The sequence below is a fragment of the Balaenoptera ricei genome, chromosome 2, assembly GCF_028023285.1.
Source record: "Balaenoptera ricei isolate mBalRic1 chromosome 2, mBalRic1.hap2, whole genome shotgun sequence".
Lineage (NCBI taxonomy): Eukaryota > Metazoa > Chordata > Mammalia > Artiodactyla > Balaenopteridae > Balaenoptera > Balaenoptera ricei.
The window spans coordinates 94,789,950-94,813,883 of record NC_082640.1 but is presented as its reverse complement, the minus strand read 5'-3'; the positions used below and the strand labels follow the sequence as shown (position 1 = coordinate 94,813,883).

At 36.4% G+C, this 23,934-nt stretch overlaps 1 protein-coding gene and 1 pseudogene across 3 annotated transcripts in view; one reads left to right on the top strand and one right to left on the bottom strand.

Moving 5' to 3' along the window:
* Positions 1-23,934, top strand: part of USP8 (ubiquitin specific peptidase 8) — a 98,611-nt gene that overhangs the window by 62,193 nt on the left and 12,484 nt on the right. For all 3 annotated transcript variants that reach the window (XM_059913313.1, XM_059913311.1, XM_059913312.1), the window contains exons 5-11: positions 935-1,097; positions 3,697-3,739; positions 5,499-5,643; positions 9,636-9,798; positions 12,814-12,958; positions 13,260-13,480; positions 16,559-17,143. In XM_059913313.1, the coding sequence (XP_059769296.1) occupies positions 935-1,097; positions 3,697-3,739; positions 5,499-5,643; positions 9,636-9,798; positions 12,814-12,958; positions 13,260-13,480; positions 16,559-17,143 (1,465 nt within the window). The remainder of the gene's footprint in view (positions 1-934; positions 1,098-3,696; positions 3,740-5,498; positions 5,644-9,635; positions 9,799-12,813; positions 12,959-13,259; positions 13,481-16,558; positions 17,144-23,934) is intronic.
* On the bottom strand, positions 21,081-21,666 carry LOC132360463 (ATP synthase F(0) complex subunit C2, mitochondrial-like; annotated as a pseudogene).

Sequence of the window (23,934 nt, the reverse complement as noted above, 5' to 3'; positions counted from 1 at the left end):
TGTAATTCCTGGGGAAGGAGCTTGGCGGTGCCACTCTCGGATCAGGGTGTGGCTACTTCTCTAACAGCTGGCTGCAAAACAACTACTAAACGCTATTTTCATTTTTCACCTTTTTTCCATAAGTGAATATCCTCTTCAGATTTCTTTCGGTTAGTAAAAACAAGTACTAATGTAGGTCTTTTGTAAAAGCGAAGTGGCATAAAGAAAATGTCTGAAAAGCAGAGATACCTGTATGTATCTTTACTTAGAAATTATCTTTTTCAACTAGTGTGTTCCTTGGTCCTTTCCACAATTACTAATCTTGGGGCTGGAATATGTTAAGGTGGATGAAGTCATTTAGAATTACTATTCTCTTTCTCCTTAGCCAGTTAATCAACTAAGTAGAATAGAATTTCTCCTAATCTTTGGGTTACCCATTATTAACTGTTCTCTCTTAGATTGCCTAGTTTTTCCCTAATTATACTACTGCTAGCAATAATCATGTTCTTTACTCCTCTATCTTTGGGGCTTTAGGTTCTTTCACTTATTTATTGTCTGTACTTTTTTGTATTTTGAGCTATTTTATAAGTAAATCGGGCTTTATAGTTGATTTTAGGATTGTAAATCCTTTGAAAAGGAAATGGCAGCATATTTGAATCTTTAAAGGGTTGAAATTAGGGGGAGGGAAAGAGCAAAAAGAATATTGAACAACTTCAACTTGAGAGCATAGAGTTTCTTTTCAAGGTTTTTGAGCAATTTGAAATAAATCTACAGAGGACAAATTTGTGAGTTGTGATTTGTAATGGAACACTGGCAGAGTTGAATTTCAACTGGAGGGAGAAAGAATGCAGCCATAAAATACCTCACGGCAGGATATTAACTTTATGGAACTGGAAATCCTTTACTTTCCACCATCATGCCAATAAAAGACATCCTGACTTCTTTTTTCAACTAGATATGAAGAAGCTGAAGTTCGGAAAAAACTTGAAGAAAAGGACAGACAGGAGAAAGAGCAGCTGCAGAAACAGAAAAGGCAGGACACAGGAAGAGAGGATGGTGGCACATCAGCTAAAAGTTCTTTGGAAAATGTATTGGATGCCAAAGACAAAACCCACAAGGTATTTCAGATTTATTCTGCTAGGTAAAAAGACTGGTTCTTTTTGTCAGATGATTTGCTTAAGAAGAGTTGAGATACCACTATATTGTTCTTTTGGGCAAAAAGGATAAAATGTAATGTGTTTTTATTAGAAATTGAATTAATTATTCTAGCTTTAGTTGATTCCAGGTTTTTCTTGAAACTTCTAAAGAAATATGTTGTGTGTATTTGTTAGTTTTTAGCAGTCACTATAGACTTGACTGGAGCAGTGGAAAGAGCATTTGGGCTGTGATGCAGTATATCTGAGTTCTGGTCCCATATCAAGTCTTGCTTAACTGTTTTGGGACTCAGTTTGGCCAATTAAGATCTTGAAATAGATGATCTTTAAGGTCTCTCCTTTCTAATAAATGTAATTTACATTTGGGAAAGATTTGGTACACTATTTATTTGGTGTGAAACTTTTTTTCTATTTCTGGCATCTCATTCTCTCCCCTTTGCTTTTTCCTCCTTTCTCTGCCTCAGTTTCCCCTTCCTCTTTCTCTCCCTCTTGTTCCATTTGTTCAGCGACTACTTGTAGTCTTTTCAGCTACATCATTTGTTTGCCAGAAACTGTTAGTGACTCAACCTGTACCTGCTAGCTGTCACTGTATCTCCCTCCCTTTACCTCCTCAGAAACTATTCTTTCTAAAATATAATTTCTTCTGCACTGTTGAAATTCATGGAAAGATTTCTAATTTAATTTCTCTTAAGCATTTTGTAGCTTTCAACTATCATTTGTATGTGGGTTATCACTGATTTCATTAAGAAGTAGTAGTTGAATTGCTTGTGACATTGGGCTAGGCACTATGTAAAAAGAAGTGAAGAAATCGATCTTTTGATTTTAGGAACTCCATAATGTAAGGTAAATAGTACTGCCTTAGAGACATGTTCATTTATAGGTCAAATGACTGATATAAAAATATACTAAGATTCCAAAGAACTATATGAAAGGGACTTTTCAAATTCTTCATTTTGTTGCTTTTCCAACAGCAGGACCAACTACCTTTCGTTACCTTTACTTTTGTTTAGCCTTTTTATGTTGAAAAGAGAATACAGTTAAATCCTGTTACCCAGCTTCAATAATCAACTAACATTTGCCATGTTTTTTATCTGCACCTCTCACCTCTTCAATCAAAGTCCAGACAACATATCATTTTACCCCTAAATATTTCAGTGTGCATCTCAAAGAAAGAAACATTTTTTTAACCTTTTTTTTTTTTTTTTAATTTTATTTTTGGCTGCATTGGGTCTTTGTTGCTGCGTGTGGGCTTTCTCTAGTTGGAGTGAGCGGGGGCTACTCTTCGTTGTGGTGTGCGTGCTTCTCATTGCGGTGGCTTCTCTTGTTGCGGAGCATGGGCTCTAGGTGCATGGGCTTCAGTAGTTGTGGCACGCAGGCTCAGTAGTTGTGGCTTGCGGGCTCTAGAGCGCAAGCTCAGTAGGTATGGCACGCGGGCTTAGTTGCTCCGCAGCATGTGGGATCTTCCCGGACCCGGGCTCGAACCCGTGTCCCCTGCATTGGCAGGCAGATTCTTAACCACTGTGCCACCAGGGAAGTCCGAAAGGAACATTTTATTAATAACCGCAGTGCTATTTTCCCACCTCACAAAATTAACAATAATTCCCTGATATAATAAAGCCCAATCTATTCAGATTTTTTACCCACTTGTCTCATAATGATTTTTCAGAGTCAGTATGTTTGAATCAGGATCCAAACAGGGTCCACTCATTGTCTTTTGGTTGCAATGTCTCTTAAGTCCCTATAGAATTCTCTGATTGAGTTTCCTTCTCATTTTTCATTTCCTGCATTTGGCTTTTTAATACTGGATCAGTTCTGTAAAATCAGTCACATTGTAGGTTTGTCTGATTACTTCCTCCTTGTGTCACTTAACTTGTTCTTCTGTCTCCTATATTTCCTGTAGGCTGGAAGTTCAACCTAAAAGCTTAATTAGATTGAGGTTCAGTTTTTGTTTTTTTGGCCAGAATGCTTCATAGGTTATCACCTATGAAGTACACCTGTGTACTGTATCATATTAGGAGGCACACAATATACATTTCTTTTTTACTTTTAGTGATGTAGAAATTGATCAGTAGGTTCTAGTGGGTCCTTAGTTTTCCCATCTATGAAATGAGTTAGTACCTTAGAGAATTATCTCATGTTATCTTGGTTAGGAAATGCAAATGTATAAAACTTTGTATCACTTTATTTTCCTTTAATTCTGTAATGGAGGACACTGAAGGGATTGACCAGAATTTTTATTTCATTGTAAGAAGTGCTCTCTCGTTAAGTTAAATACTAAATTTCTCTAATAATCTGTGCTTTGAAATCATATTTGGCCTTTAACTGGAGAAAATTTTGAGGAAATGACATATGATTGTGATATGCTACTAGTTATTTTAGTTGTTATCAGAGTAATCTGTTAATGCCATTACTGTTCATCTGTATTTTTATAAAATGCCAGTACGCTGCACATTTCATTTCCTAGAAGACTTTCAGTTTCAAAGAAGTATTAAAGTTGAACTTTTTCTTTCTATAAAAATGTGTGTTTCTATTAAAGTTGAAACTTTTTTTTCCTATGAAATAGATAAATGGTGAAAAGAGTGAAAAAAATGATACTACAGAGAAAGGTAAGTGTGCACAGAAAGAGGGAGTTCTTTTAGGCTATTATTGAGATCTTTTAATCAGAATAAGCTTCAGATTTTAGACAATGAGATTCTTAGCATTGCGTTTAGTCTATATATGAGCTTTATCATTTTTCCTAACCTGTACAATAATGTTGAAAGTGTATTATATTCTGTATTTACATGTCATGGGGAATATTTATGGTAATATGCATTTGAAAACATGAAAACCACAGTTGGTACTTGTCATTGCTTTTTTTCAAGATATAGTTTAGCATAGTGGTTAAGAGCATGGAGTCTCAGAAGTCAGACTTCCTAGGTTTGAATACAGGCTCCTCTGAGTTTGCATGTCATCTTGAGCTTATTACTTCCCCTTTCTACTTTAGTTTCCCCATCTGTAAGGTGGGACTAATAATCGCACCTATTTCATAGTGTTATTGTGAGGATTGACTGAGTTAATGTATGTGACATTCTTAGAACACAGTAAACTTCATGTAAGTAGCTGTTAGTACTTATGACTTTAAGTGGAAAACTTAAATATTTAAAGGCTTTTTCACTCCCCTCAAAAAAAATCTAAACCAGTAATTTGGATGTTATCCGTAGGTGGTGTTGATGCTCCAGTAACAAGTATGTGACCTAAACAACAAGACTTATTAGGCAATTGCCTAAGTTTTCCTCTCTCAGAAAAGGTTTAATTTAAACATTAATTGTATGTAACACTAAAATTAATTATCTATTTAAAATGTTTCCATACAACAATTTAAAAAATAAAACTGAGTGTAGTAAGGTACCTTCCTAAAAGCTGTTATCAATTCATTCTAAGATTAGTTTTTATCCATATGTTCCTTTGTATCTCACCCTGCTTAGGTATTGCACGTCTTGGTGGTTTGTTCTCCACTTTAGATTGTTTTGTTATCAGAATGATCTTGATGGTTAGAAAGGGAAGTAAGATGGTTATTAACAACTGGGTATTTTAGCTTAGGAGATGGTGTGACTGTGTTCTTCGTACAGCTTACTGCTGAAGTGGTTCTTTCCATATTTAAGCTTCCTTTTAGTGCTTTTTAATCTTTCACTTCAGGTGGTAGAACCTGGAAGAGGAAAATAGCAACATAGGGAATATTTATTTTGGCTAAATATTAAAGGGCTAGATATTAAACATTTTAGGCTTGGGGGGCCCTGTTGTCCTTGCAAGGAAGCAGCCATAGACAATATGTAAACAAATGAGTGTAGCTGTGTTCCAGTGAAAATAAGTGGCCATAGTTTACCAACCCCAGATGTGGAACACAGATAACAAACTTTTGGCTTATTATTCTAGGAGACCTACAAGTTTTTCAGATAGCCCCCATAAGACCCCATGGAGACTTTTAAAAAAGAATTTAGAACCTTCCAAGAACTTTTGAACCACAGGTATTTCTTCTGGTTGACATTTCTCAAATGGCTTGATTTTTTAAAATAGAATATTTTCATGAGACACACATACTAATTTATTTTATACAGCAGCAGAGCCCACACCAGATGTAGCTGTAACATCAGCAGCAAGTTTTGGTATTTAAGTTTTTATAAACAAAGCATTGAACTAGTTTTTTGATAAATGTCAAAAACATAAATTGTATTTAAAATTAGTTTAAAAAGTAATAAATAATATGACAGACTAGCAAGTATATGACACTTCTAGGAAAAGCTATGCTTGTCCTGTATTTAGTGATATGATAGCACACGGAACTGGGTGTTTCATGTCACTTATATTGTCTCTCTCGATTCCAAGGAGCAATCACAGCAAAGGAGCTTTACACAATGAGGATGGATAAAAACATCAGCTTGATTATAATGGATGCTCGAAGAATGCAGGATTATCTGGATTCCCATATTTCAAATTCTCTCAGTGTTCCTGAAGAAGCCATCAGTCCAGGGTGGGTCGCTGTGTATTTAGATAAAATGGTAAACTGTGGACAGTAGTAAATATTACTACTTAGCATCCAAGCTAAATGTGATAAAGTAGTCTTTTCTTTTCCTGTGGACCTTTTCATTCTTTGCTCCTTAGTGGCACACCTTACCCTTTCTGAAGGGTAGTGTAAAGGACATTCCAGTTTGGCTGTTTTTTCTTATCTGTGGCATTTGGAGTCTTATTAGAAGAGCAATGAAACTCCCTTGTGTGTCCTCTTTCCCCAGGTGTTTGTTGACTAATTTCTCCTGCTATTTTTTATTTGAATTGCTTTCTATTTTGAAATTCCCCATACTATTATCTGTGGTAAAAGATTACACAAATACTTTTTTGAAGAAGAAGCAGGATAGCTAAGTGATTAAGAAAAAATACAGGCTCTAAAATCAGACTGTATTCAGACTATATATTATAACTCTGTCTCTAATTAGCTACATTACTTCTAGCTAGTGGCCTAACCTCTCTAAGCCCATGTTTCCATCTGTGAAATGGGAATAATGATAGTACCTATCTCAGAAGTTTTGAGAAGTTTAAATGACAAATTTTATATATGCACACAGATAACACAGTGCCTGGCACTAGTAAGGACTTACTAAAAAAAATACCTTTTTCTTTCTTTTTTGATAAGAAGGCCTTTAACCTATAAAATAATTTAAAGTTACTTGCATGAATGTATGGTATATTAGAAACTATCATAATAATGATAGGGCTAAAACTCCAGTCCAGGGCTATTTTCAACTATTATGAGTGTTATAAAAATTATATAACCTCTCTAGGTCTTATTTTATGGGACTGGATTAGTTAAAATCTATGGTCCATTCCAGTACCAACTTAAGCAACCTTAAAAAGATATATTTTTAAAGTTAGCTAATAAAATTTGCATAGTTTTTAGCATATTGCCGAGGCTTATGAATGTTCGACCTGAAGAATAAAGTGCTTTGTAAGTATGCTATTTAAAAATGAGATTAGAAAGGAAAAAAAAATTTAAAAAAGAAGACAGGAGATTTTTTTTAAATAAAAATTTTAAAAGGAAAAAAAAATGAGATGAGGGTGCATAGTCTAATCAAGTAGGTATGAATATATTTCCAGGATTTGAAAAGAGAAAGTTATGATTAATCTTTGATGATCTAATCTTTACTGACAGAAAGCTGGTGACTTTTATTAACTGTTTCCCAAAATGTGAGAATTTGACTAATGTGAAACTCAAGATGAGTTTAGGTTGAAGATTGAAGATGAATTGCATACCAAGAAAATTATTACCTTTTAATTTCTGTTTCAGTCCTTCTGAATTAGTTAAAAGAAGTTTCAATTTGGTGCTAGCATTCCTTTTTAGTATTTGATAATATCCCTTTCTTACCAGAGAGCAGGCCTCAGAGCTCACTGTAGGCAACAGTATCTTCAGCTAGCTGATGGTGAATACTATGTTACTAGTTTTTCACTGTCTGTTTTAAAATTTTAATACAGCATAATATACACACAAAATCACTCTTATCCTCAGTATTTAGCCCAGTCAGTTTTCAAAAACTGAATGCATCCATTTACCTAGCATCTGGACCAAGAAACAGAACATTACCATCACTGCAGAAGCCTCTCTTATGCCACCTGTCAGTGGCTACCCTTATCCCCACCCACCCAAGGGAACCACCAACAGAATAGATTTGTTTTTGTAGTTTATATAAACGGAAGCATGCAGTCTAAAGTCTTTTATGTCTGGCTTCTTGTACTCAACCTTATGTTTATGAGAGTCATGTATATTATTGTGTGTAGTTGTAATTCGTTTATTCTCATTGCTATATGGTGATCTATTATGTGAACATAGCATAATTTACTGATCTGTTTTATTTACTTTTAGGATTATCCTTTATTTATTGGATATGATGCTATTTTCCATGTATATAGGAATATACATTTTCCTGTTAAAACAAATTTAAGTAAAGTATCACTTTCAGTTAAATAATTAAATTAAAACATTACACAGTAGACAAGGTAGAGCAGAGTTGCAGCAGCTTGTGAAGGGGTTACATGAAAGACTGAAGTTTGGGGAGTACTGACTGATATTATTGTTTCCCAAACTAGTATTCTGCAGAATACTAATGTTGAGTTTTTAGACAGAGTGATTTAGGCAAGTATATCCTTAGTGTCAGAAATTGTCCTTAAGAATATCATGTTTCAATTTTTCTCATTCTTTGTTGACCAAGCATCCTTCTAATCTCTATATATCAAGTGAGACTTATTACGAAACAGTATTTTATATTTCTTTTTTTTTATTTCCTAGAAGGTACGGTAACCAACATTATTATATAGGAACAGGATTTTTTCCCCTTCAATTAGTTAAACCATTTAGTTTTACTTAAAATACAAGTTTCTGCCCAGCTTGCCAATATCACCAGTTAAATACCTGAAATACCTAGGTGCTTTGCTAGGAATAATATGGAGTTCCTTTCCTGGAGGAGCAAATCTGTATTATTCATTCCATCATTCAGCAGATATTTACTGAGCACTTATTATGGGCTGGGTTACTGTGGTTCTAAGTGCTGGGGCTAAATCATTGAACAGACAAAAATCTTTGCTTCATGGAGCTTGTATTTTAACAGGGAGGTGGGATAGGTGAGACAGACAATAAATCTTAAAATGTGTATCTGCTGTTGATAAGTGCTATGGAGATGGTTGTGTCAAGTGTGTATGTTGGGGTGAGCATTGAAAATTTTAATCCATGAAGGCTTCATGGAGAGGTTATTCCTGAGCTAATCTTGAGATAAGGGAAATGAGTGATGCAGTTATCTGAGGGAAGAGGATTCCAGAAAGAGGGGACAGTAGGAGCAGAGGTAATTAGGCAGGCGCATACCTGCATAAACCAGGAATTACAAGGGAGCCAAGGGTGGAGTGGAGAAAAGGGGAGTAAGTTAGTAACTAGTGATGAGGAAGTTGAAGTAATAGGATTGGAGAGAGGGACCACGCATCAGGCCATGGGAAGGCCTTTAGGTAAGAACTTAAGCTTTTGTGTGAGTGAAGGAGGACGTGAACAGCATGCTTTAGTGTAGAGTTGGTATTGTTCACAGGTGATGATGTAGAAGGCAGCACAGCAAAACAGCTAAGAGCATAGACGTGAGCCAGATTGCCTGAATTTGAATTCTGGCTCCACTTGGCAACTGTAACCTTGGGTAGGTTACTTAACCTCTTTGGGCCTGTTTCCCCATCTATAAAATGAGGATAATAATGCCTGTTTTATAGGAGTATAGTGAGGATCTAGTGAGAGTCAATGAGAATAAAACATTTAGAATAGCACCTGGCACATAGTAAATGCTGTATGTGTTTGTTAAATAAGCTGTATGTGTTTGTTAAATAAGCATTTTGGTATTTGGTTTGTGTTTGTTAAATAAGCTGTATGTGTTTGTTAAATAAGCATTTTGGTATTTGGTTAACTATTAATTATCTCTATAGGTATAAGAGAACTGAAATATAAAGTGTTACCCAGGTGCTCCCCCCCCACCAATTATTTATATTTGGCTGAGACATACTCAGATGACTTCCTGTGTTTTCATTTTTGGCCCTTTTTTTTTTTACATAAAGGGTCAACTGAGTCTATTTCTTTCAGTCTCTAATAATTACTAAAATACATTCCAATATTATGCAGTGGTAAAGGTGTTAAACACTTTAGGCTATATACTATCTTAACATACAGTCTGACCTTAGAAAGGAAGCTGTCTTAAAGTTTGCTATGGTATGGGGAAATTTCCTGGCAGTCCAGTGGTTAGGACTTCAAGCTGTCACTGATGAGGGCCCTGGTTTGATCCCTGGTCAGGGAACTAAAATCCCACAAGCCCCGCAACATGGCCCCAAAAAAAAAAAAAAAAAGTTTGCTATGGTATGATAAAGACTGAAGAACAAAACTCAGTGTCTTATATTAGTATGTTAGGACCTCTCATCTACTTTTGCCCCAATACAAATGTTAATACATTTCAGAGTCACTGCTAGTTGGATTGAAGCAAACCTCCCAGATGATTCTAAAGACACATGGAAGAAGAGAGGGAATGTGGATTATGTGGTACTTCTTGACTGGTTTAGTACTGCAAAAGATTTACAACTTGGAACAACTCTACGGAGTCTGAAAGATGCACTTTTCAAGGTTAGCAAGTTTCCTTGTTAGTTTACTGTAATTGCAAGCCTTCTCTGGTTGTTAGAAAGATATGTCGACTAGTTGATTATCTTAAGGACATGAAGATCCGACATGCTTTGGTTGTAGACTTTTAAAAAATTCAGATTTAAAAGACCAGTTTTGACTCACCCAATAACAATAAACTGATCTTTATAAAGTAGGATATTAGAATTTTCCAAAACATAAATTGTCTGGAAAAAAGTGTAATTTTTTGTTATGAAACATAAAGGCAAAGGAAAAAGTCACTAAGGAAAAAGAAATTGATAGATTTGACTTAATAAAATAAAAACTTAGGTGTGCAAAAAAATACCAGATTTGAAGGCAGAAGACAAAAAAAAATATTTGCAACAAATATGGCAGTGATTTAGAACACCTAAAATCTGAAGAGCTTTTGCAAATAAATAAGAAAATTACTTAAGATAAAAATGTTGAAATAAGCAGTGGACACAGATAGACGTGAACAGAAGAAGATATGCAAGTGACAAAAACATAAAAATGTCAACTTGACTAGTAATCAGAGAAATGCAAATTGAAACAGTAAATGCCACTTTCATGATGAAATTAAAGATAAAAAATAATACTCGGTTTAATTTGTTAAATTATTAAACAATAATAGCACTGAATGCTGGTGAGCATGGGTAAGTATAAAACTCAGTCTGCTGGTAAGAGGGTCAATTGATGGAACATTGCCCTCCAGGAGAGTAATCTTAAAAGCCTTGAAACAAATCATGCTTCAAAGTAAGGAATCTAGAAATATACCCAGATATAGGCCAACATATGAGATTGCCAATATTCAACTACAGTTAAGTCCCCTACATACGAACGAGTTCTGTTCCAAGAGTGTGTTCTTAAGTCCAATTTGTTCGTAAGTCCAACAAAGTTAGCCTAGGTACCAACTAATACAATTGGCTATATAGTACTGTATTTTATTAGGTTTATAATACTTTTCACGCAAGTATTACATACAAAACAAACACAAAAAAATAAAGAAAACATTTTTAATCTTACAGTACAGTACCTTGAAAAGTACAGTAGTATAGTACAACAGCTGGCATACAGGGGCTGGCATCGAGTGATCAGGCAAGAAGAGTTACTGACTGGAGGAGGGAGAGGAGGTGGGAGATGGGAGAGCTGAAGAATCGTCAGCAATAGGAGACAGAGGGCAAGATGCAATTTCACTCACGCCTGACTTTGATGGAACGCACATTTGCATCTTTGAAAGTTCGCAACTTGAAGGTTCGTGTGTAGAGGATTTGACCTAAAAAAGTGGCAGCTTCATAAAGTTACCTGAAAGTTTAGTGTATGATAAAGATGATATAATAGATCAGTGAGGAAAAGATGGATTGAAATAACTGGTTTGAGGACAGCTGGCTAGCCAGCAAGTAAAAGAAAGGGGATCCCTACCTTATTTCTTAGACCACACTAGATTCCAAATGGGTAAAAGATATAAATATGTTGATTCAAACAATGAACTACTAGGAAAAAGCATTGATAAGTGTTTTTATTACCTTGATCCTGAACCAAGAGGCTAATATTTTTAACCGTGTTAAAAACACCACAAATAAAGTAAAAAGTCAATTAAGGGAAAATATTTGTAACAAATATGACAAAGACCTATTTTCCTTAATATTCAGAGTACATTCACTGTTTACCAAGAAAATAGCAAATTCTATAGAAAAATGGGCAAAAGATGAGATTAGTTAAGCCATAGACTATAAAGGGTTAATAAACATATTAAAATATGTTCAGCTTCACAAATAAATACTAACTAAAACAACCTGGGCTTCCCTGGAGGCGCAGTGGTTAAGAATCTGCCTGCCAATGTAGGGGACACAGGTTCAAGCCCTGGTCCAGGAAGATCGCACATGCCGCAGAGCAACTAAGCCCATATGCCACAACTACTGAGCCTGTGCTCTAGAGCCCACAAGCCACAACTACTGAGCCCACGTGCCACAACTACTGAATCCCACACACCTAGAGCCCGTGCTCCACAAGAGAAGCCACCGCAGTAAGAAGCCCGCGCACCACAACGAAGAGTAGCCCCCGCTTGCTGCAACCAGAGAAAGCCTGCACACAGCAACGAAGATCCAACACAGCCAAAATAAATAAATTAATTAATAAAATAAAATAAAACAACGCACTTTATTTCTACCAGTTTGATAAAAATTATAAAGACTTATAACAGGCATTCTCATACACTGTTGGTAAATGTGTAAATTGGTATTGTCTTTTTGAAGGGCAGTTTGGTGGCATCTACCAAACTTTTAAGCCAACAGTTCTCCTAGGAAATTATTTTACAGAATACACATATTTTTAAAAGATCATTTCAAAGATTAGCAATGTACATTAAAAGCCTTAAAATGTTCATGACCCTTGGCTTAGCAGCTCCACTTGTGGGGATTTTCCCTAGTAGAGTTGATTGGGTATGTACATGTATGAGGATCTTTAGTTTTTATCTCAGCATTGTTTATAATTAAATAGGAAAAATAATAATTGTTCAAATGATTGATTCAGTTTTGGTGTGTGTGTGTATGTCTGTTTAAAATACAATATTATCTGTTCATTACAGATGATGAGATAGTTCTTTATTAATAACAGATGTTCATGTAAGAGAAAAGCAGCATAAGTTTCATTGTTTTATAAAAATAAAATTTAAAAAGAAGTATGTCTATGTAGAAAACTGTAAAAATAAACTCTAAAATGTTAAAGTGGTACCTCTGGGTGATGAGGTTATAGAAGATTTTTATTGTATTATTAAGTTGTTTTCCTATTTTTCTTCTAAGATCATGGATTACTCGTGTGGTTTTAAAAACCTGATCTATCTGTTTGTTTCACTTAATGCTGAATTTTGAATTCAGCTCTCTCTTTGTTTTAATCATTTAGAAGATGAATCTTTTAAGAGCAATTTTAATATTCAGTTTTGTTGTGTTTTTAGCTGTCAAGAGGCTGCCTCCATGTTAAACATACCATTTCCTTATTTTATAGTGGGAAAGTAAAACTGTCCTGCACAATGAGCCTTTGGTTTTAGAAGGAGGCTATGAAAATTGGCTCCTTTGTTATCCACAGTATACAACAAATGCTAAAGTCACTCCACCCCCACGAGGCAAGAATGAAGAGGTGTCTGTCTCATGTATGTATGTGAAAATTTTTGTTTAAAATTGCTTCAGTAAAATAAACTTTATTTATGTTCTCAGGGTAATGTTCTTGGTTGTGTGTGCATTTGTCCTGTCAGATAGCAGTTTGCTTTTAGGCATAAAAATACAAGATGTCCCCATCCTGGAAGTTAATGTTTATTAATTCTTTAAGGCTGTTGTGGCTGTCACCTCTTAGTTTACATTTAACTATCACATATAGCATGCATGAGATATGAAGTACTGTTTATGGGGTTTGCTGTTCTTTCAAAAATATTTTTATTCTTTTGGGGATTTTAGTGGATTTTACTTACCCGTCACTGGAAGAATCAGTTCCTTCTAAACCTACTGCCCAGATCACACCTCCTACAGAAGTCAGTGAAAACATAGAAGTGATAAACAATCAAGATGAGAGAGTGGGACCACTGAATATATCAACTCCAGTTGAACCAATTGCTGCTTCTAAATCTGATGTTTCACCCATAATTCAGCCAGTGCCTATTATAAAGAATGTTCCACAGGTATGTTCTTGATTTTCTTTTAACTTTATTGTCTCTTTTTTTAATATTATATTAAATATATAGTATAGAAATATGTATCTAGCATATATATGCCTTCAATATTTTAGAAAGAAAAATATTGAGAAATATCTATATGTTTCGGTACCTTTTTTGCTATAAAAAATTTTCATTATAATTGTCTTACTGCCACAGCAATATTAGAATAACTAATTGGAAGGATTTTAAACCCAGCTGGGTCCATTTAGTAAAGGCAGTACTAATGAAAGACAGTATTAGCACAGTGAAGTTGAACAACACTTTCAGGTTTTTTATTATAATTTAATTCATAGTATTTTCCCAAATAATTTGGCCTATAGATGATAGATATGTGATGTTAATATTTTGGTTTTGAAATAGTACTTGAGTTCCATTTCCTTAGAATTTGACACATAAATAACAGGCATGTTTTAACAATAATTATTTAAAAGAGTTTAAATAAAAGGTGTTACAATAGGGGACTTTCCTGGTGGCACAGTGATTAAGAATCTGCCTGCCAGTGCAGGGGACACGGGTTCGAGCCCTGGTCCGGGAAGATCCCACATGCCGCGGAGCAACTAAGCCCGTGCACCACAACTGCTGAGCCTGCGCTCTAGAGCCCACATGCCACAACTACTGAAGCCCGCGCCTAGAGCCTGTGCTCCCAATAAGAGAAGCCACCACAATGAGAAGCCCGCGCACTGCAATGAAGAGTAGTCCCCACTCGCCGCAACTAGAGAAAGTCTACACGCAGCAACGAAGACCCAACGCAGCCAAAAATAAAATAAATAAATTAAATAAATTTATTTAAAAAAAAAGATGTTACAATAAAAAACTTGTAGCATCTTTCTCTTCATTAGATTTTACTTAAAAGAAGGTTAACTGATTCTTTCCTGTGTGTTTTCCAACAAGATTTTTTAGCATTTACTTTTAATTTTTTTTCCTCAGATATATTTAAATAGTATTTCACATTTGAAGTGGATGACATCTGGTTTGTGGAGCAGGCTCTGATTAGAAAATTAGTCATTTTTTTGTTATAAAATGAAGTGGTTCATTTCTTCATTTTTTACGGCCTGCTTCTAATATTTCTGATTAAATCTTAAGACTAAATAGTATTTGAATAAATTATTCTTAAAATGGAAATTTAAGAAATTTTATAAAGAGCTTATGATATTGCACTTCCTTTCAACTTAATCAACATGCTATTTGCACCCTAATCCCTTTGTGACTTTCCGAGATATGTACAATTTATCAAACACATTTTGAGGATTTCCTATATGAAACAAAACATGAAGGTTTACAAATATGGGTAAGCCATGGGTTCTGTCTGATGTTTAGGAGAGACATGGACAAAATCAGCCACAGCATAATGCAGAATATCCTAAATGTTTTTAATAGTCACTAGAGCACACAGCAAGGAGAGAAATTCTGACTGAGAGTGGGTATCATCAGGGGGTCTTCATGGAGGAGGTAGTATTTTTATCTGAGTTTTAAGGATTGAGTAGGATTTGAGAAACAAGTGGAAAATTGTATGACTGAAGGCACAAATTATGTTCTGGGGTCAGTGAGTAGTTTTGACATGCTTGGGCACAGCTCTCCGTTGGAGACAGGTGAGTGTGATAGTAGATAAGATTGGAAAAGTGGACAGAAGTCATCAAGAGAGACTTGGATCTCTTTTGGAATTTTATCCTGGAGGCAAAAGGAAACTGTTGAAGAATTTTAAACTTGAAAATAACAAGATCATAGCTATGCTTTTAATATGAGTGGATAGTGGTTCTTCCCACTTCATTCTCAAATAAATTTAGAAAAGGGGGCGGGGAATGGTTTTGTTTTTATTTTAAGTGAAGAGGCAAAAAGAGAAGTAAGGAGCAAAGGAATGATTCCTTCTTCCTATGGTAGTGTTTCTAATGGAAAAACATAGTTCATTTTGTAAGAACACTACACAGGTTGTTACTGGCAGATATTCTCATTTTTGTTTCAATAAACTTCATTCTCAAGAAATGATGTTAGGGTCACTTTTAACAATTTTGTATGGTTAGTATGTTGTTAAATTGAGGTAATTACTCAATTTGTCATTAGTATCTTATCTCTTATGAAAGTTGTTACGAATATTTTATTCATTTGCCCTGCAACATTTATTTACTAAGTGTCAGGCACAATCTCTACCCTCCTGGAGCTTATGTGCTCAGAGGGAGGAAAGATTTTAAACAGACAATTATAGTTGTTAAATCAGAATCCCAGTAAGTACTATGAGGGAAAAGAATAGGGTATTATGAGGGCATGTATCAGGGGACTTGGCTAGTCTTAGGGATCAGGGAAGTGTTTAAGGAAGAGATATTTAAGCAAAGATCTAATGTTGTGGTGGGGATTATCTAGATGAACAGCTGGTATAAAGACCTGAGTTGGGAAGGAGCATGGCATCTTTAAGGAATTAAGTGGAGGGAGGCAAGTATGGCTGCTGTAACAAGTAGTATGAGATAAGATTGGGGAGATAGGCAGAAGTGAGACCACACAGGCATGGCAAGGATTTTAGATGTAATCTAAGTACAGTGAGTGGCTATTTAAAATAAGGTTTTAAGTCGGTGGTCGGATTTGTGCTTTAAAATGATTACTCTGCTAACAGTGTGGAGAAATAAATTTTCTGGTTTGAGCAACTATTTGCACAGTGGTCACACCCATGTGTTTGTGGGGCGAAATCATGAATTCACTTTTGGCCGTTTTAGGTTTGTGGTATATGTGAGACACTCACATGAAGATATTGAGTAGGCAGTTGGTTATGTAGAAATGGAACTTTAGGTATGCCCAGGTCTGGGTTTTATGTTTTAGAGTGAACTCTTCATATACAGAACATATCAGTGTATTGAAAGTGTGGAATCAAGAGGATGTAAGTGCCAAGTGCCTTCTGAGAAATCTTGACATTGGATAATTTACAAGTAGATGTTTTGGTAGTTGCTGTCTCCACACAGTGATGGTTCTTTTATCACAACTTGATATCAAGAACTGAGGTTACTGTGTTCCTGGATTTTGACAAAAGTATGTTTTTCTCTGTTTTTGTTGATATAGATTGATCGTACTAAAAAACCGGCAGTCAAATTGCCTGAAGATTATAGAATAAAATCTGAAAGTACAGATCATGAGCAACAGTCTCCTCAGAATGGAAAAGTTGTTCCTGATCGGTCCACAAAACCGGTGTTTCCCCCGCCAACGGCCATGTTAACAGATGAAGAAAAAGCTCGTATTCATGCGGAAACTGCTCTTCTAATGGAGAAAAACAAACAAGAAAAAGAACTTAGAGAAAGGCAGCAAGAGGAACAGAAAGAGAAACTGAGGAAAGAAGAAGAAGAACAAAAAGACAGAAAGAAACAAGAAGCTGAAGAAAATGAAATCACAGAGAAGCAACAAAAAGCAAAAGAACAAATGGAAAAGAAAGAAAGTGAACAGGCCAAGAAAGAAGATAAAGAAACCTCAGCAAAGAAGGGCAGAGAAATAACAGGAGTAAAAAGACAAAGTAAAAGTGAACATGAAACTACGGATGCCAAGAAATCTGTGGAAGATAGGGGGAAAAGGTGTCCAACCCCAGAAATGCAGAAAAAGTCAACGGGGGATGTGCCCCATGCCTCTGTGGCAGGAGATTTGAGTTCAGGCAAGGTAAGCAGAAACACACAGTACAGGTTGCCAACTAAGTGTAATAAAATGTACATAAAAAGATGACGCCAGTAGCATTCCATAAACAGGGCAGGCATTTTAAGTAATTTTCTTAGGAGATGATAGATTTGTACTGATCCACCTGCATTTGCTTACCTACTCTTATTTGATTGGTTGGGAATGGACTTGCTTTTTGCGTCTATGAAATGCAACATATTTTCGATAATTGAGATAAATAGCTACGTTCTTTTTTTTTTAATAAATTTTTAAATTTATTTTTGGCTGCATTGGGTCTTCGTTGCTGCACGTGGGCTTTTCTCTAGTTGCAGTGAGCGGGGGCTACTCTTCGTTGTGGTGCTCGGGCTTCTCATTTTGGTGGCTTCTCTTGTTGCGGAGCACGGGCTCTAGGCACAAGGGCTTCAGTAGTTGTGGCACGTGGGCTCAGTAGTTGTGGCTCACGGGCTCTAGAGCACAGGCTCAGCAGTTGTGGCACATGGGCTTAGTTGCTCCACGGCATGTGGAATCTTCCCAGACCAGGGCGCAAACCCATGTCCCCTGCATTGGCAGGCGGATTCTTAACCACTGCACCACCAGGGAAGTTCTACATTCTTTATTTTTATTCTTGATGTATGATCATCAGAAGACTAGAATGAAATATAATCTGATCTCCGAATGGAGGAATTTGCTGCCAAATATTTATATAATGAAGTTTGTCTCTGCTTAGAATATGTCCAAAATCAGTGACATGTGAATGAACCAACATTTATCTTTGTGTATAATGACTTTTTTTGTCAGGTCTATGTCATTTTGTTTGTTGATTCATCTAGTCAATAATATTGGCAGTAACCCCATTAATGTTGCCTTTTTCTGCCCTTGGCTATTCCCCAACATTGATTTTCATAATTTTGGAGGAGATTTTTTTTCTTTTTCTTTTTCTTTTTTTTTTTTTTGGCTGTCCCGTGCAGCTTTCAGGATCTCAGTTCCCAGACCAGGGATTGAACCTGGCCACAGCAGTGAAAGCACCGGTTCCTAACCACTAGACCACCAGGGAAGTCCCCTGGAGGAGATTTTTTTTTTAACCTAATAATATCGTGTATGCTTTTCATGGGCTTTTTTTTTTGTCTTTTTTTATTTTGTTGCTGTTGTTGTCTATTATGCAATTAACAATGCCTTTCCCTTTTGAACACTAAACTAAATAAGTGTTTTGGGTTTTTTTTAATCCTACTTTGTTTTTATTTTTTTCCTTCTAGTTATATTGCGATATAATTGACATACAGCACTGTATAAGTTTAAGGTGTACAGCATAATGATTTGACTTACATACATCATGAAATGATTATCACGGTAAATTTAATGAACACCCATCATCTCACAGAGATACAAAATTAAAGAAACTAAAAAAAAAGAATTGTGTGATAAGAACTCTTAGGATTTACTTTCTTAACATCTTTCATATGTAACATACAGCAGTGTTGAGTATATTTGTCATGTCGTACATTACATCCCCAGTACTTACTTACCTTATAACTGGAAGTTTGTACCTTACAACTACCTTCATCCAGTTCCCCCTACTCCCACCTCCCACCTCTGATAACCACAAATCTGATCTTTTTTCCTATGTGTGTGTTTGTTTTTGAAGTATAAATGATTTATAACACTCTGTTAGTTCCTGTTACACAACATAATGATTTGGTATTTCTATACATTTCAAAACGATCACCATAATGTCTAGTTACGATATGTCACCATAGTAGGATACATAGCTATTGACTATATTCCCCACACCGTATATATTTCATCCCTGTGACATTTATTTTGCAACTGAAAGTTTATACCTCTTAATCTCCCTCACCTATTTCTTTCCTCCCCACACTGTCCTCCCCTATGGCAACCACCTGTTTGTTCTCTGTATCCATAACTGTTTCTGTTTTATGTTTGTTCATTTGTTTTTTAGATCCTACATGTAAGCAAAATCATACAATATTTATCTTTTTGGGGCTGACTTATTTCACTTAGCATACTACCCTCTAGGTCCATCCATGTTGTCACAAATGGCAAGATTTCATTCTTTTTTTTTTTTAATGGCTGACTAATGGGCACCTGGGTTGCTTCCATATCTTGGCTATTGTAAATAATGCTGCAATGAATATAGGGGTACATATATCTTTTCTAATTACTGTTTTGGGTTTCTTTGGATAAATAACCAGGAGTGGAATTGCTGGATCATATGGTAGTTCTATTTTTCATTTTTTAAGGAATCTCCATACTGTTTTTCATAGCGACTGTACCAATTTACATTCCCACCAACAGTGTTGTAGTAAGGTTCCTTTTTCTCCCCATTCTCGCCAATACTTGTTATTTGTGGTCTTTTTGATAATAGCCATTTTGACAGGTGTGAGGTAATATCTCATTGTGGTTTTGATTTGCATTTCCCTGATGGTTAGTGATGTTGAGCATCTTTTCACGTGCCTGTTGGCCATCTGTATGTGTTCTTCAGAAAAATGTCTATTCAGATCCTCTGCCCATTTTTTTTTTTTTTTTAATTTATTTATTTATTATTTATGGCTGTGTTGGGTCTTCATTTCTGTGCGAGGGCTTTCTCTAGTTGCGGCAAGTGGGGGCCACTCTTCATCGCGGTGTGCGGGCCTCTCATTATCGCAGCCTCTCTTGTTGTGGAGCACAGGCTCCAGACGCGCAGGCTCAGTAATTGTGGCTCACGGGCCTAGTTGCTCCGCGGCATATGGGATCTTCCCAGACCAGGGCTTGAACCCGTGTCCCCTGCATTGGCAGGCAGATTCTCAACCACTGCGCCACCAGGGAAGCCCCCTCTGCCCATTTTTAAATCAGGTTTTTTGTTTCTTTGATGTTGAGCTCTCTGAGTTCTTTGTATAATTTGGATATTAACCCCTTATCAGATATTATCATTTGCAAGTATCTTCTCCCATTCAGTAGGTGGCCTTTTCATTTTGTTGATAGTTTCCTTCTCTGTGCAAAAGCTTTTTAATTTGATATAGTCCCATTTGTTTATTTTTGCTTTTGTTTCCTTTGCCTGAGGAGACATATGCAAAAAAATATTACTAAGACCAATGTCAAAGAGTGTTCCGCCTGTGTTTTCTTCTAGAAGTTTTATGGTTTCAGGTCTTACATTTAAGTCTTTAATCCATTTTGAATTTATTTTTGTGCATGTTGTAGGAGACTAGTCTAGTTTGATTCTTCTGCATGTAGCTGTCCAGTTTTTCCAACACCATTTTTGTTTTGTTTTTTGGGGTTTTTTTGTTTGTTTTACATCTTCTCTCTTGGTTTTTTTGTTTGGTTGGTTGATTTTGGTCTTGGTTTTTTTGGGGCTGCTTCACACAGCTTGCGGGATCTTAGTTCCCCGACAATGGACTGCACCCAGGGCCACTGCAGTGAAAGCATGGGGTCCTGACCACTGGACCTCCAGGGAAGTCCTGGCTTATTTTTAATATTAATAAAATGTCAGTGCTCTTTGAATGCTGAACTTTATAATGAATACATACTTTGAATTATTTCATCCAATAAAAAAGTGTGGAAAAAAATTACTTGCTTCCTTATGTATCTCAAAGACCTGATCCATCAACAACACCATTTATTGAAGAGGTTGTCTTGTATATTCTTCCTCCCTTGTCGTAGATTAATTGACCATATAAGTGTGGGTTCATTTCTGGCCTCTCTGTTCTGTTCCATTGATCTGTGTGGCAGTTTTTGTGCCAGTACCATACTGGTTTGATGACTGTAGGTTTGTAGTTGAAGTCAGGGAGCATGATTCCTCCAGTTCTGTTCTTTCCCAAGATTGCTTTGGCTATTTGGGGTCTTTTGTGTTTCTGTAAACATTTTAGATTATTTGTTCTAGTTCTGTGGAAAATGCCATTGGTGTCTTTTTTGTTTTTTTCTTTTTTCTTATTAATACAGTATTTATTTGTCTACCTTCTGTCAAACCCTGAGCCGACCCCTTTCCCCAGGCTGCCTGGGGTGGTACAGGAAAAGGAACATACAGGGCAGACAAGACACAGGAGAAAGAACTATGGGAGGTGGAAACAGCCCCTTCACATGGCGAAGAGGATGAGAAAGGCCACCATCAGGCAAAAGAGTCCCATGGCTTCCGAGAGGGCAAAGCCCAGAATGGTGTAGGAGAAGAGCTGTTACTTCAGAGAAGGGTTCCTGGCATAACCAATGATGAGGCTCCCAAACACAGTCCCAATCCCAGCCCCAGAGCCAGCCGCCCCTACTGTGGCATCCCCAGCTCCAGGGAACTTGGCTGCTGTGTCAGTGTCCCTTGAAATGGCACTGGTTTGGAAGCTGCGGCTAGGAATAAGTGAGGTGGTCAGGGGACTCGGGGCTGCCAAGCTGCTGTGGCTGTCATCTGTCAGCGTCTCTGGTCGTTTCAGCACCACTGCAGACAGTGATCGGCTTATTAGTGGAGAGGGTCTCCTGATCAAGGAGGGGATGGAGACGAACTTGGTGCAAGTGTACATTTTCCAGGGCTGAAGGGCCGTGGCAGGAGAGCTGCTCCCAGTGCAGAGAAGAGAGAGCACCATTGGGGTTCTGATAGAGATTTCATTGAATCTGTAGATTGCCTTGGGTAGAATGGACATGTTAACAATATTAATTCTTCCAGTCCATGAGCACAGTATTATCTTTTCATCTGTTTGGGTCATCCTCAATTATCTTTCATCGGTGTCTTATAGTTTTCCAAGTACAGGTCTTTTACCTCCTTAGTTAGATTTATTCCTATATATTTTATTCTTTTTTAAAAATATTTATTTTCTTTATTTTTTTAAATTTTTTTTTGCTGCATCGGGTCTTAGTTGCAGCATGTGGGATCTCTTGTTGCAGCGCAGGCTCTTCGTTGTGGCGTTGGCTTCTTCTCTCTAGTTGTGGTGTGTGGGTCTTCTCTCTCTAGTTGTGGCATGAGGGCTCTGTAGTTGTGGTGTGTGGGCTCCAGAGCACATGGGCTCTGTAGTTTGTGGCATGCGGGCTCTCGTGTTGAGGCGTGTGAGCTCAGTAGTTGTGACACGCAGGCTTAGTTGCCCTGTGGCATGTGGGATCTTAGTTCCCTGACCAGGGATCGAACCCACGACCCCTGCATTGGAAGGCAGATTCTTTACCATTGGACCACCAGGGAAGTCCCTATTTTATTCTTTTTGATGCAATTGTAAATGGGATTGTTTTCTTAATTTCTTTCTGATAGTTCATTATTAGTGTATACAAATGCAACAGATTTCTGTATATGAGTTTTGTATACTGCAACTTTACCGAATTCATTGATGAGCTCTAGTAGTTTTTTGGTGGCATCTTTAGGATTTTCTATGTATAGTATCATGTCATATTCTAACAAATAAGTTTTTATAATAGCAAGAACAGCTATAGCCCTTTTTACATTTCATATAAATGGAAATATATTTCTGGTAGTGTGAAAATGAATTCTAATGGGAGGTGAAATACTGTCTGTATTGAACATCAATTTCTATACTTCTCAAGCAGCAGTTTATGCATATACCAAAATTAACAATTCATGTTAGTGCCACATTTATCCAGGGAACACTTAACCTAGTAACTTTAATTATCAGAGATGTAGGTCCCATGCAAAAGCCTTCTAAACATCCAAAGGTAGGAAAATGAAGCCCATGTTCTAAAATTCTCTAACTTTATTCATAGGAGAAGCAGAACTTATGAGCTCTCACCATTTAAATATTATTCATTGTGTAGCTAGTATATGCCAGGTATTTCTTCTATTGATACATAATCTTACTTATTCCTCCTAATGATAACTCTATGAGGAATTCAATTTACAGATGAAATTGAAGCTTAGAGGTTAAGTAAGTTGCCTGTGAATCACATATGCAGTTAAATTCCAAAGCCACCTTCTATCCAGAGGCAGGTAGTCTTAAGAATTTAAAGCATTCGTATTTCTGGGGTCATTTAGTATAGGTGCCAAATATCCATACAAGTCTAAATAGCCCTGAGATGATCACATGTAGTTTCTTTATGTTTCCTATAATGTAACACACTGAAGGAAAGTTAAGATTGCATTCATTGTATGGTCCTTTTAAAAGTAGGCAAAATGTGTGATTTATTCTGGAATAAATTTTATTTAAATTATCACACTTTTAAGTTTTTACTTTACTCTAGTTATTTTTAAAATCTTTAAAATTAAAGTGAATTTTTTAAAGCATCTATGAGAAGTTCTAAGAGGATATAAAATGAATTTTGCACTCCTGAATATTGCTCTGTATGAAATTCTATAATCGCTTCATTCTCTTTAATACGTTAGTGATTTTAGATCACGACCACTTTCAAGGTAGCCAAAATCATAAGAGATTTAAATAAAAGGATAATGTTCACAAGAGGCCATGGTGTGTGTACACTAATGACCCAACATCTTATACTTGGCCATGTATTATGAATCAGTGCTTCATAATCCACTGTGATTGACATCTCTTCCCCACCACTGATTCATCAAAGTTTCTTAATTCTTTACCTTTAGAGTTAGGAAATCCCACATGGGCCCTGCCGCCTTTAATTTTAAGTGTCTAATTTGACAATAAAATCAAATAAACTTTTTAGAGCCTCATTTTTTTTTCTCTCTTTTTACATTTGCAGTCTGATGGATTTGCTTGTATTAGCTAGTGATAGGTAGGTTTATGTTGGGGGAAAGTTAAAGTTTTGTTTCACTTCTGATTTTAATAATTTTACAGCCTGTTAAGATTAAAGGACAACCAGAAAGTGGAATTCTAAAGACTGGAACTTTTAGAGAGAATACAGAAGACACTGAA